The sequence below is a fragment of the Thermobia domestica genome, chromosome 18, assembly GCF_964235325.1.
Source record: "Thermobia domestica chromosome 18, izTheDome1.hap1.1, whole genome shotgun sequence".
In the NCBI taxonomy this organism is placed as follows: Eukaryota; Metazoa; Arthropoda; class Insecta; order Zygentoma; family Lepismatidae; genus Thermobia; species Thermobia domestica.
In genome coordinates, this window is record NC_137471.1 from 3,758,033 (window position 1) to 3,772,313 (window position 14,281).

At 35.9% G+C, this 14,281-nt stretch overlaps 1 protein-coding gene across 1 annotated transcript in view; it reads left to right on the top strand.

Annotated features, from left to right (window-relative positions):
• Positions 1-14,281, top strand: part of Arms (Ankyrin repeat-rich membrane spanning) — a gene marked incomplete in the record, with an annotated part of 380,241 nt that overhangs the window by 220,891 nt on the left and 145,069 nt on the right. Inside the window, 2 exon segments of the mRNA XM_081746181.1 lie at positions 1,982-2,200; positions 10,042-10,285. Coding sequence (XP_081602307.1) covers positions 1,982-2,200; positions 10,042-10,285 — 463 coding nt within the window.

Below are 14,281 nucleotides of genomic sequence, written 5' to 3' on the forward strand. Positions count from 1 at the left end.
TATACCATATGTGCCAAAAAGTCATTGGGATGAATCAAAACTACCTTTAAACCCAGGATCATTAGATGAAAATATATTCTGTGTATGAATTCATTCATACCTGGTTTTCGACATTTGAGTAGAAATTACGAAGAGAGTCACTATTTTCTGAAATATATCAAGAAATAAATATTGAGGATAATAGACGTGTGACCTTGTTTCTTTTCGAAAGATGTCAGACATACTTTTTATTACATTAATATAATATATGTAATTCGTAATTTTAATGAATATATAAGTATTCCATATTGTAATTTAATGTGTAGTTGGATTTTTAAAAAAATGGAAAGCAATGTTTATTTCAAGCCAAAGCATTAAAATGTTTCATGTATAGTTTTGCTTATGTTGCTGGTTTTGAAGAACAATTAAGCTTTCTTCGACTTCCAAACTATGCTATGCTACAAGTATCTAAAGTCTTATAGAACGGCTATGTTCTGTCGATAGGTATAAAAGTATTAGAGCAAAAACAGGAAGAGACATAGCGAGAAGCAGTTCTTTAGAGTCGATTTAAAGTTCTATCAATAGCATACAAAATATAAAAAAGTGATTGACGACCGGGACTCGAACCTGAGATCTCCGGCATACCGTGCCGATGCGTTAAAAGTCCTGCCTTACTCAAAATAATACAAAGTTTACAATTTCTCTTTTGCTTGATTATTCATCAGTGAAAGGAAATAATGTTATGTAAGTTACCACAATCATAGATAATGCTATTCTACAACAGAAAATATGAACCTGAAGAATGTTCAGTGTTGTCATCCATATAAATTACAGTGTTGCCAGAAAAACAATTTCCCTAAAATCTAAGTTAAGACAGCGAGTAGAGGAACGAACTGAACTGCATTTGATTATGCATCATGTTGTTTTGGTTTCTTGTGAACTACTTTTTAATTAGCATTATTTAGTTTTAATAACTGTATGTTAAAACTATTGTGTTTATTACAAAATAAATACAACTATTATTTAAAAAGTAGTTTACAGGAAACCAAAACAATATGGTACGTAACCAAATGCAGTTGAGTTTGTTCCTCTACTCGCTATCTTAACTTAGATTTTAGGGAAATTGTTTTTCTGGCAACACTGTAATTTCTATGGATGACAACACTGAACATTCTTCAGGTTCATATTTTCTGTTGTAAAATAGCCATTATCTATGATTGTGGTAACTTGCATTTCATTATCTTCTTTCACTGATGAATAAACAAGAAAAAGAAAAATGGTAAATTTTGTATTATTTTTAGTAAGGCAGGCTCTTAATCACTACACCACCCAGTGGAGGAATAGTGGTTCACGTCGGCACGATATGCCCGAGATACCGCGTTCGTGTCCCGGTTCAGTCATATTTCCGCTCTTTGTATGTTGTTGAATTAGCAACTACGGTGTGTGTAAAAATAAGTTTGAATCTGTTGTTTCCACCTTTCATTAGTATTAAGTCCTAGCAATAGGTTCAGCCTCATCCGTTAACATTATATTCAAACCGGAAGTGATATAAATTAACTATTTCCTGTTTCAACGTTGATCACCATACAACAAAATCAGTATAACATAACGACAAGCGTATTTTTAAAATCGACTCAGCGTCTTAAGAAAATGTAGCATGTTCACCCCTGTCTCTCCACTAATACCGGAAGTAGTAGAAATTTCCTACTACTACTGTCTGCAGTTTTGGTCTTCATAAAAAAAAAAAAAAAGTAAGAAGTTGCGAGTAATGCCTTTTTGGTATGGGTTCAGTACGTGCAGGAACGGTTCTATTTTTGATCTTATCCCTATATTGCAACCAGCAGCTATAGTTCCAGTGCTTTCGTTTTTGTGTTGAATTCATATAGTTTGAAAGTCTACCGTAGTTTCACACCGTAAAACAACTCGTTTCAAATCAAACTGCACATTAAATTATGATGTATCTTAACCATTTCCTAATATTGCATTTTTTATTTATTTCTAGGCCATAGAAATGAATATCAACAAAGTGTTCAGTGAGACTCACATAAGTGGTTACGACTACCTACGCAATATGGTGCATTTACCTTTTTATCTACAGAACTCGGGACTCCGCAAAGTAAAGAATGCACAAGTGGCAGCTCAATTCCAAAAGAAAGGATCAGTTCTATTGAACGAAGCAGAGGATAGAGTCAGTATTTGTGCTACTAGTGCTATTGGTTTGGTATGCATGCTCCATTAGTGCTTACTAATAACTTGTGTCCTTGTGTGTCTGTATTGTGATTCTGTGTATGGGGTTTTCGTAAGTACCACAGGTAGGCCGTAGCAAATGTTGAAACGTTTGATTGAGACCTTGCAAATTTGCACCATGCACTTCAGTTTGCTCTTATTATTTCTATGTAAGATTGTTCATCAGTCTTCCGCACAAAAATCAGTTTATGTATATATTGTAAAGTTTAAAGAATATAATGTTGCAGGTTCTTTGCCAATTTTACTACACTCACAACATACTATCTAAAAAATAGTTGTTGTCGTCGAGATGTTCCTTATTGTTAAGAAATCTACTTAAGAATGTAGTTAGGCTAGTGTTATCGAATTTATTCCTTATTTTAAAGTAAATACTGTTAAATCAAATAGTAACTAGTTACGATACTAAATGAAAATATCGTATCCTCGATGAAATGAAAAAAAAAAAAAGTGCGTTACATGGTATGACGTCAGAAGCTACCGTCTCAAAGAACAATATCAAGGGCAATAGAACATTTCGCTGCAACTACAAATCGCAAAAGCGCCAAGATTGACATCTGATAATGAAGCATAAGGCTCGAGTTCATATGCACCATCTCCCACATATCATGGAGATGAACATTGAAAGCAGTACCAACGTCATCTTGCAGGAAACAGGTAGAAGTTTGTAATTACTCTGAAAGAGAGGAGGATCTATTTGTGTAAATGTTATAAAAAGAGTTGCATCTTCGAACTTCCTCGTGATTCCAGAGGTCGTTCGCACTAAATGCGTGGATGTGCAGAAAGTTTTCCACGCGACATTATGGGTGTTTATGTTTACTGCTGTAATAGAAAACTTAACGCTGCGCAGAGTGGACAGAAATGCAGCTTATTACAAGATGAGAACATTTTGGAACCACTGCACTGTTTTAACAATGGATGGATGTTTTTGAAAACCGTCGTGAGTCTTGATCGAACTGTCAGGACTGTTTACGATGATCGTAACTGATTCATTTTTCATCAGAAGTAACCATCCGATACAGGAAACCTTTGCGGTTATTCCGAACACTCAGAGAACTGTACTCCTCCAGATGGTGATACTCGTTGGCCGGAGTCAACTAATGTGATACCCGTGAGTCGAATTTTTTAACCTTACCAATTGAAGCCCTGAATAAGTGATATGGAGTATGCCTAACTTGTCTGCAACTGCACGAACATATTTGCAAGAGTCCATATCCACGGTATTTGAGTTAAAAAATTATCAGAACACGCTGTTGGTTGGTAGCCGTAGGGCTAATTTTTCAGTGTCGCGTCAGTAGCACTAAACTTCACAAACCAACAGCGTATAATATTTTCATTCATCACTCTTGGCCTAAATGAACTGTTGACGGTTTTCGCATTCTAGATGTCCAGAATATTTTAGTGTGAACTCGAAAAGAAGAATCACTTGGGTTCACTTTCATACGATCCTGTTCAACAACACCCTACCCCCTGCTCAACTGGGCATCCCATCTTGTTCTCTCAGCATGTACGGAGTTTGTGACGTCTTACGCGTAACCTCGGTTCTTTCATTAGTTGTGTTACAGAGGGTGGTTTCCCGTCAGAAGTAATATGTAACCTTGGTTCTTGCATTGGTTGTGTTACAGAGAGTGGTTTCCCGTCAGAAGTAATATCGGGAATTTCAGTAGCAACCCAAATTTACATAATTATGTAGAACACAAACACACTGATAGAAGTGGACACACTTTCAAGCCTCGAACGCTTGTCGTCTCACTATAGAAATTAGAAAAAGGAAGAAATATTATCCTGAGAAATAGGTTCAACAAGAGATAGATAGATAGATAGAAGAAGAGAAAGTAAGAAACAGAATAGATGTGCTGTGAAAACCCATCCCGTTTATTTTCTTTAATTTATTTCCTTGGTTTTATCATTCACCTTTGTACAGCCGTGAGGTTCATTTTCATAATAGAACATACTTGGTGATTTCTCTCGCTAAAAGTAGCCCTTTGTGCTGGTTTAATGGCTAGCGAACGCTTCTTTGTTGCATGTTGCCGTGGTTTCGGTTTTTAGATGGAAATTATTTTGAACGCATTATGTTGGTTCAAAGTCTAATTTAACTTTAGATGCATGTCTCGTGTAGCCTCAGTGCTGAAAAGGAACACCAATTTTCAAAGGGAGCAAACAAAATAACTCTCACTGAAAGGGTTTCCTGCATCATTAAGTCCCGAATTTCATAAGCAAACTAGCCGGCCGGTTGGAGCATATGGTCAACGTATTTTAAATGCATTGCTATTTGTTACATTCAAATAGCGTGTCAGTTGTCCGTATGCTGCTTTGTGAATTCTGCAATTCCAGCAGTATTTGTTCCTTCTTTATAATCACTCAGCTAGGTACCGATTACTTTCTGCACTGCTTAACTGTTACGATCGCTCTGGAAATATAGGTAAAGTTAGGTCGTAGGCATTAATATAATGGGACATTGATAATACCCCCCACCCCCCTCAAGAAATAAAGGGACTATTTACTATTGAAACTCGATCGAAATATTTTTAATGTTTTGAAATTTCAATTTCCTGATATTTCTTTTTGTTGTACTTTACATTTGTATGCACTCTTTTTTTTCCTTTAGTCTTTATGTGTGTTCACTGCTCAGACTTCCTATAGGCCATGTGAGTTTATATTAGACAACATCCGTGTTTTTTCGGAGTGTTCTTGTTTCCTCCCACATTTTCATTCCATCAGGTTCCTTTCATAGTGTTCCAGTTTCATTAAGTATCGTCTCCTTTAACCTACCTATCATAATCTTGGAACACAAACGTGAAAGATTTCATCTTTTGTTTATTTTTCTACATAGACACAATGTGTATAGTGTGTTGACAATCTTTTCTTCATCGTTGCCACATCGATTTTGTCAGTTTTTTAAAGAGGGAGTATACACTTTTATGCTGTTGTGTTTACCCGATGTTATAAGTGGTCGTTTTAAAGAATTTGTAACTAAGCATTGAAGGCATAGAGGTGGTGACAATTGGAATTACCAATAGTACAGAAAGTGCTTATTTGTTGAGAGATAATTTACACTCAGGTTTGCCCTTTATTTTGTTTCTCCAAGAGTTCCATCGAGCAAAGAAACGGCAGTTTTGTAGGGAAGACTAATTCTGTCTGTTATGTGCAAGATTGTCTTACGATTAACAACAGAATTTTGTGTATCGGTATGGAACCTACACTTTCGCAGTTGTGTATTTGTATTTTTCGTTATTACATTTTTTTCCGTCAACCTGAATATTAAAAATGTCAAGGTCTTAAGCAAACGTATTTTGGATCGTACTCACATTTAACAGTTTGTAGTGTTGATTACTGTAGAATAGTGCTATTATTCTCGAGTAGTGAAATTCTGTACTTTTACATTATACAGCCGCTTGTTTGAGCACTCTTGACATGCAAGAAATTTCACTGCACTGCTATAGTATTTCACATATTTTGCCAGTACTAACTGTTAGTAACCCTATTTCTAGCATTTTTATAATATTTCCTTAAAGGGGTACTAGTAGCTACCAACATGCCGGAGTTCGGTACTAGTTACATTCATATAGCTCATTAGTTGTCCTTACGATGCGTGGTGAATTCCGCAATGCCAGCACTATTTGTTTCTCCGCTATAATCACTCATCCAAGTATCAGTTACACTATGCTCTACTCGACTTCAGATGAACGATCAAGCCTTTCAACCGTAATTGGTAGAAATTGGCAATCGTATAATACAAACTATTCATATCTATTTACTCCACGATTCTAATAGTCTTTTAAGGGTAATTTTCGCCATTTACTTACACTTTTGTTTTCGAAAAAACGTAAAGATAATTGTTTATAATTGATCATTTTTGCCTTACGTACGTTAATTACAAAACAACTGCTGGCAATTAAAATTGCAACTCCAAACGAAAGTATCCAACCTTGACCACATTTCTAAAGATTGTGTAAAGCGTGAAATGGCAGTCACATGCTTAAGGATGCAGCTACCGTCCGTTTCACTTGCGCCGTCACGCCTCCTGGTAATAGTAACCGATCGAAAGACAGGAACTCAGTTATAGTTGTGAAATATGCATGTTGGCAAATGCAATAGCCATATTATACATGAATTTTCGCATCTACAACAAAAAGCAAGAATAGATAGAATCTTGATATCAGTCAGTCTCCGACTCATTTTGACTTTTTCGTAATGTAACTTTAAAAGAGCTAATCCTTTACTTTGTTAATTTTTATATCAATAAAATTTCGACCCTGTCTGACATTTCGCGTAACGTAACGTTAGAAACTAATCCTTTATCTCATCCAGAAGCCTATTTTCGCTATGGATTGAAATTATAGATTTTAAAGAATTTCAAGACTTTGGGTGAATTATTGCACGTTCCTAGTTTATAATTGTGCTGAAACCCTGTAACTACCAAACATAGTACAGGAAGCTTATTTTCTTGCACGGTAACTAACCTAACAAAAAGTATAATGTATATACTCTTTTAAGTATAATCACAAGCTTATTTGCGAGTAGAGAAGAAAACAATATAACATTTCACATTGTAGGTAGAGCTTGCGCATTCGCATTGTCTCAAAACTTTTGCATGTCATAGCTAAAATTCTTGTACTTACTAGTATATTCATTAAGTTAGTCTAAAATTATAACAAAATTTTCATGTGAATTGGGCTAGAGAGAGAGAAAAAAAATAGTACAATGTTTCGAAAGCTGTGTAATGCAATAAGAATTATGATACATATGTTAGGTCGGTGCATGAGCAAACTAAACACCAAAGTGAACCCCGCAGCCTTGAGTTGTTGAACATTTATTCCTGGTCTGATACTGATACTTTGTAACTGTTAATGACAAAAAATTGTTAATTATGTGAGATTTATGGTACTATATCTTTTGCAGGGCATGTGAAAATTGTGTAAGGAGAGCATTTGTGCTCTTTTAAACATCGTCTTCGAAGACATCCTGGTTCCCATCGTCATGAATTCTTCTATGGAACAAAGGGTAAACATTCAGTTGTGCTGTAAGGGAAATCTATAACAAAAATTTACAAGATGGCCAGCATTAATTACAGCGATAATCCGTATCTTTAAGACGTTTCTGATGACCCGAGAAGTGAATGTCCGTGACCCAATCGTTCATAAAATTATATGGACCGTGTTTGTGACCTACGCAAATTATATGTGCCGTGCAATACGCAAAATAGGGCGTGACTGGAAGGACAGACGATTAATTTTGAACATAAGGAACTTAATTGGGTGTTAATGACAGCAAGAAAGGAGCAAAAATTTGAAGAGGAGTGAGACAAAAATGCCCTCTGTCAGGTTTCTTATTTAATATGTTTATCGAAGAGACTATAACCACAATGAAAGAAAAGATGAAAGAAATCAAAATTAGCCAACGACACTACAATATTAGCAAACTCAGAAAACGAGCTAAATACAATGCTCAGAGTCTTAAACCAGGAGATAATGAACTTCAAGCTAAAAACCAAGAACAAAAAGACCAAAATCATGATTATAGGGAAGAAGAGAGGTGAAAGAAGAGCCGACATAAAAATAGAAGGAGAGAGACTCGAAAAAGTAGCAGAATTTTGCTATTTCGGTAGCAATATAGAAGAAAACAACAGATGTCTTAGTAAAATAAGAGAAGAATAACACTGGCCAAGAACGCCTTTCAGAACAAAAAGAACGTTTTCCTAAATAAGCACATTAACATCCACGCTTAGAAGTAGTTTATAAAAACCTTTGTGTGAGTGTTCTGACATACGGATTCGAAACCTGGACGTTAGTAAAGCTTTGTTTCAAAACATTTTCGAAGGCAGAATATTAGGGAAGAAAACTAAAGTACGACCGAGAACATTGTTCCTTAATATGATCAATGAGATAGGATGTACTTCCTACAAGGGGGTGAAAAAGACTGCTGAAAACAGGAAACTGCGGCTGCAAAGAGAAGGCTTAGCCTTTTGAAAGAAGAAGAAATTTGTGACCTGCTGTAGTCAAAATGTTTCATTATCGTTCGCACGATGGAGAATGTGCTGAACAACGTCTTCACATCCATCAAGAAATCGGGCATACCATTCAAACACACAACTACTAGATACATCGTTCTCGCGGTAAAAGTTCCGATCATCTCGTAAGTCTCTGTTGTAGATTTCCCTAACTTACAGCAAGACTTAATGTTCATCCTTTCTTCCATGTAAGAATCTTTAACAATGGGAACCAGTATATCTTCGATAACCGATGTTTAGAAAGGTGTAGATGCTCTTATTACCAAATTTTCACTTGTCCTGCAAAAGAATATTATAGTCTTAATCTCAACAATTTTCTGGTGTTAGCAGTTACAGAGTACCAGCGTCTGTGCGGTTAATTTATTATCAATTCTTATAGAAAGATGATGAATAGATTAAACAAGACTAAAATTTGTTAGAAATATGAATCTGTTATCAGCTTAGAGTTTTAATGCAATTTAATTAATTCATTAGAATAGGTTCGTGATAGAATTTGATATTAATTGAGTGAGACAAGTTCACAAAAATCGTACACAGTGCCATTGTCTGAAGCGGCAAGGGTTGTGATTCTCATATTGGTGACGCGCATTATGAATTTATATTAAAATGTTTACGTGAAAAAGGATTCATGTAATTCATTTTAAATTCCTATAAATTAAGTTCTCATGTATTGCTAGCAATTGTAGGAAATGTTTCCATTAACCATATATTTGTTAGTTTTGTTTTTAATAAGAATACAAATATTTTCAAAATAGGAACTGAAATTAATTGTGAGAGTTTTATGTGTCTGATATGACTTCCGCCTAAAATTAAAAAAAAAAAAAAAAAAAAGTCCTTGCCATTAGCGTCAAAATGGAGGTCATAATCTTCAGACAAATTTGGACTTCTCTTTAGAGTACATTAAGGTTTTCATACGCTTCTTGTGCAAATTCACAACATAGAAGTAATTCTTTTCTCCTTATCTCAATATTCTTAAATCGAATTACAGGCATCTAAGCTAACTAAATATTCATTTAAATTAATAGCCAGAACAAGGTTCTCGAGAATTTCTAATTTTGTGTGGTATGTTTCATTAGTATTTTCATTTAAAGCTTTCAGTTAAATTAACATCAGGATGGTAGTGTTACTGTAACATTTGTCATAACTTTCGCTGCTACGATCATAAATTTTTGAAACATTGCACTGTTTCCTTACTTTAAGCCCTATTCTTTGCATCAGAAGGAAATAAATTTTGTTAGGTAGGTTGATTAAAGATAAATTAAACTAATTTGTGGTCATGATTTATTATTTTATTAGTAACATATGACTTTAATACAAATAATATTTAATATGGAAGATTCAAGTATTAAAGCAGCTCATTTATACTTCGCAGTGGACGTTAAGTTACCCCTGAAGACCAATAAAGATTGCATGTTAACATTTCGTCTTAATAAACAGATTTTTGAAATAGCAGGTCTAATCTAAATCTGTGATAGAACTCAGTTGAGTTTTGGGGGCCGCGGTGGCTCAGTGATAGAGCGTTCACCTCTGGTGCTTGGGCTGCCGGGTTCGAACCCAGCCCCTGCCAAGTGAACTTTGTGGTGGACAAACACCGTGTGCGTGGGTTTCCTCGAGGTTCTTCCGTTTCCTCCCACTTTCTTCATTCCAGCATTTCATTCATTACTCATCATCACTGTCTCCTTTAGCCTGACCGGCATAATCGTGGGATGTAAAACTGAAAGATTTCATTTCATTTCAGTTGAGTTTTGTTTTATGTACCATGTGATTTACTGCTCATTAATAATACTTGTGTGATTTAATCCTACTAGGCTTCACCACGCCGTCTTTCAACAGAATCTGGAGTAGGCTATAGTGAAAAGTCCAAAGGTTTCGAGAGGCGGAAAAGTAGCCGAAGACTGAAATCCAGTGACAGTATAGGTAGCAGTTTAGGTAGTAATTTGAATCGAGTTGGAGGAGCACATGACTTAAGTAAAATGTTGTTAACTGACGATTACTTTAGTGATGTTAATCCACGAAGCATGCGACGATTAATGAACGTTTTGTATATTACGGGTAAGTGCAGATACGATCTTTCCACAAGTAGAATAAATATCAAGTGGTGTTCTATATACTTACGAGTATATTCGATAGTAGATTATTTCTAATAATTTATTTCAGCAGTTATTAAATGAATTGGTGATTAGATTACTGTGTTCTTTGAAGTAAGTCATATATCATTCAAAAGTCCAGAATATTGTATAGAAATTCATAGAAACAAAAGGTTATATCGAATAAAATCTATTTCCAAGCATAATTAGCTAATAAGAGTGTAGAGGAAAATAATTTTATTTTTGATCCATTTTCTGTTTTGTGTGTTATTTTACCTGGTAGATTTTCCATTTTTTGCAATGATATTTGATTTCTCTCTTTAAATACCATGTATATACGAGATCTGACATTAAATTAACGAACTCGTTCCATAAATATGCTACATTCTTATTACTGCGTGCTGCTGTGATCACCTTCTTCCCTTGGCAAGCTACACACTGATGCCAGCGCCTACTCCACCCTTCGAAGCATTTTTGGTATTCTGTTTCTGGAATAGTCTTCAGAGCTGCCCTCGTATTAACCTTAATGTCATCAACGTCATCAAAATATATTTCTTTTAATACTGTTTGATTCTTGGGTAAAGAAAAAAGTCACTGGGGGCAAGATCAGGTGGGTACAGTGGATGGTTTACCACATTTATTTATTTTCTGGTCATGGCGTATGGATAGCGTCATGTGGGCAGGTGCATTATCATGGTGGAGAAGCCATGAGTTTCTTGCGAAAATGTCTGGGCGTTTGCGTCTTACCTTCTCACGCAATCTGTGCAGCACTCCAAAATAGTACACGTGATTGACTGTTAGACCTCGTGGTACAAACTCTTGGTGTACGATCTCACAGATATCAGCAAATGTTACCTACATCGTGTTGATTTGTGATTTTCATTGCCGGAACTCTTTCGGCCGTGGCTGTTTTTCATTTAACACTTTGTTGCTTTGACGAAGACTCAAGCTTCTTCGTGTGTAATTTTTCGATCCAGAACTTCGTTCTTCCTGACCAACAGGTCTGTGCACGCTTCCACTCGCCTTTGCTTTTGTTCATTGGTGAGGTCTTTTAGGGCTATTTTGGCACGCACTTTGCGCATGCCAAGGTCTTCAGTTAAAATTTTCCGGACAGTTTTCTTCGCAGTGTTCACTTCATCTGTTATGACTTGCGCAGTCAGTCGTCAATTACACTCACAATTTTACGAACTTCGGAAATGTTTTCGTCTACTCGACTCATTGCAGGCCACCCCACCTTTTCATCATCAGTCACCTGGTTCCTCTCATCCGAAAATGGTCAATCTTCGTTTCTTGCTGTTTTCTTCATGACATTCTCGCCGTACACCTCTAACATTTCCTATATTTCACTGCCCTTCTTTCCCAGCTTCACCAAAAATTTCAAGTTTGTTCGTTGCTCCAATTCTAGCTCAGACATCTTCACCACAGAACACACGTACAATCATAATAGACTTGTTTCGAAAGGATTTAATTGATAAAAGTGCTTAGAGGAGTACCGCGTCAAATCATGTAGTTCGTTTGCAAAAGACGTGAAGATTATAGTGCCGTTTACATTTTGATATCTTACATCATTCTGAAGATATGATAAACATTGTGAAAGTTTGAAACACTGCTTAAAATTCCGAGAACTTGTTGTAATCAAAGTTACAAAAACTGTTGCTGTAATATCAGAGAAACAAAGGGAATCAAAAATAGTTTTCAAAATCTCCTCACAGATTCATTTGTAGCAGTACTGCGTTCCACGAAAAAGGTAACGCTGGTCATAACGTAGAAACCAGGGCAGGTAGAGATGTGGAACCTTCTGGAACTGTCATGGGGCAAAGAACCCAAAACCCTCTGGGTTCGTGGAATCCCCAATCGTAAATCGGAGACTTTACGGAAGTGGAAATGGAAAATTGGTGCATAACAAGGCAGTTAAAAATGGCAAAACTCACATTCTACAGATGAAAACACGCAACTTCGATGTTCGCACTGCTTGCACAATTCATTCTGACCCAAAGTGGCGGCTTACTGTGTAAAATTTAGTACGTCAAATGAAAACTGTAAAATTGATTGTTGCAATTTGATACAAACCGTTCAGAAGATAGAGCAACCATTGCTAGAGCTTGACTCGCTACAAGTGACGTATTTGTGGGAGATTTTAAGGACTATTTTTGCTTTCTTTTATATCGTTGACATTATAGCAGCAGCGTTTGGTAATTGCAATTACAAATTCTCGGAATTACATGATTTTAAACAGTGTTGTAAACTTTCACAATGTTTATCATGTCTTTTGAATGGTGTGAGATATCAAATTGCTGTAAATGACATTATGATCTTTACATCTTTTGCAAACCATCTACGTAATTAAATGTGATACTTCTCTAAACACTTTTGTTTCCTATTAACGTCTTTCGAAACAAGTCGGGTTTGCAATTCATTGGTACTTTGTTCGTATTTCTTCAAAATATCTCATGTCAATATAGTAGTACTCGACACTAAAATACTTTGAATGTGCATAGCCCCGCCTGTTTCACTTGCGTTATTACTGTTGTAAAGGCCTCCAAAATTTGGACATTTTTTTTTTATGTTTGTGATACTGTAGCATCCTTACTTTGCAACCCTGAACGAGAAGTGTCGTATTGTATGCAGAGTTCCCACTCGTCCTGGAAAACCTGGAAATGTCCTTGACTTGATTTTGTCCTGAAACATCCTGGAAATGTCCTTGAAAATGCATTTTTGTCCTTGAAATTTACAGAAATACTGAATGTCAGATTTTTCATAACTATAATGAAGATTTTAATTGATTGCTAATTTTGTTTGTTATTCCTGTTTTTGTGCTGAATAATAATTTGTCATGATCCTGCATATGTGGGTGGTTGGTGGACTTTCTTTCTCCCAACAGGGTGGTTAGCTGGGAGAACTTTGTTCTTTCTTTTACTGGTCTTTCAACCCATTCTTGGATACTGTCTTCACTAGCACTATCCTCCAGAAATTGTGCTTTGTACCACTATCAATCCTCCATAATCAGTCTATTTTCGCAACAGTACTTACTCTTCAGTAAAATTTCATATGAATACTATTTGTCCATAGATATCTATGTCTATGTATGAGGAAATCACACAACCCCTTACTCAGTTCGAAAACTTATAATATAATTCCTTTTTTTCTCCTAATTTTATCTGTCACACTGTCTTTCTATGAAGATGCCATGTACGAAAAATAGATTTTTGTTGTTTGTAAATTTGTTCGGTGCACAATTAAAATGTCATGTAGAAAGAATGAAAATACATGTGCTGGATTGGTTGGATCGGGTGGGTATAAGGGGACTTGGGAGGCCATAATAATAATAATAAAAGCTCTGCTTTGTGTAGTATTTAATTAATTGTTTATTAATACTGTACTTGCATTAATATTCACTGCATAGGCTACTATACTTTTCATTTCACTGTTGTGAGCTTTGAATATACAGTTGAAATCCTATTATACCTTCCTGTGTCGAAGTCCTGGAGAATTGGTGATTTGTCCTGGAAATTTTTTTGGGGAAAGAGAGTGGAACCCTGCATATGTTTTCGTTTGGTATCCTACACAGATTGCTCCTCTTCCGATATTAGCGTAATGCAGAATTTCATCTGTCTGTCTGCCTTGGTTCATTCATTTTTATATCATTCTTTAACAGTGATTATCCTCATATACAGCAGTTCTAGCAACTGTTAGTTTTTGTGAATAAGAATTATAATAGAAATATGTTTCATTGAACAGTGAGAATCGCTTATGTGTAAGTTTCGTGGAATATCTATCATCATTATAGCTATTCGGCCACTATTGGCAGGTCATTTGGCGCAACTGAAACACTTGCATGCACCACAGTGAGGTAACCTCTTCATCTTGAAGTAGGAATTTTACGCTTTTGTTTCGTCCATCAACTGTAGCATCTTTCGCCTCCCTATCTTTCCTACCACCGTACCTTCTAAAACTCCTCATG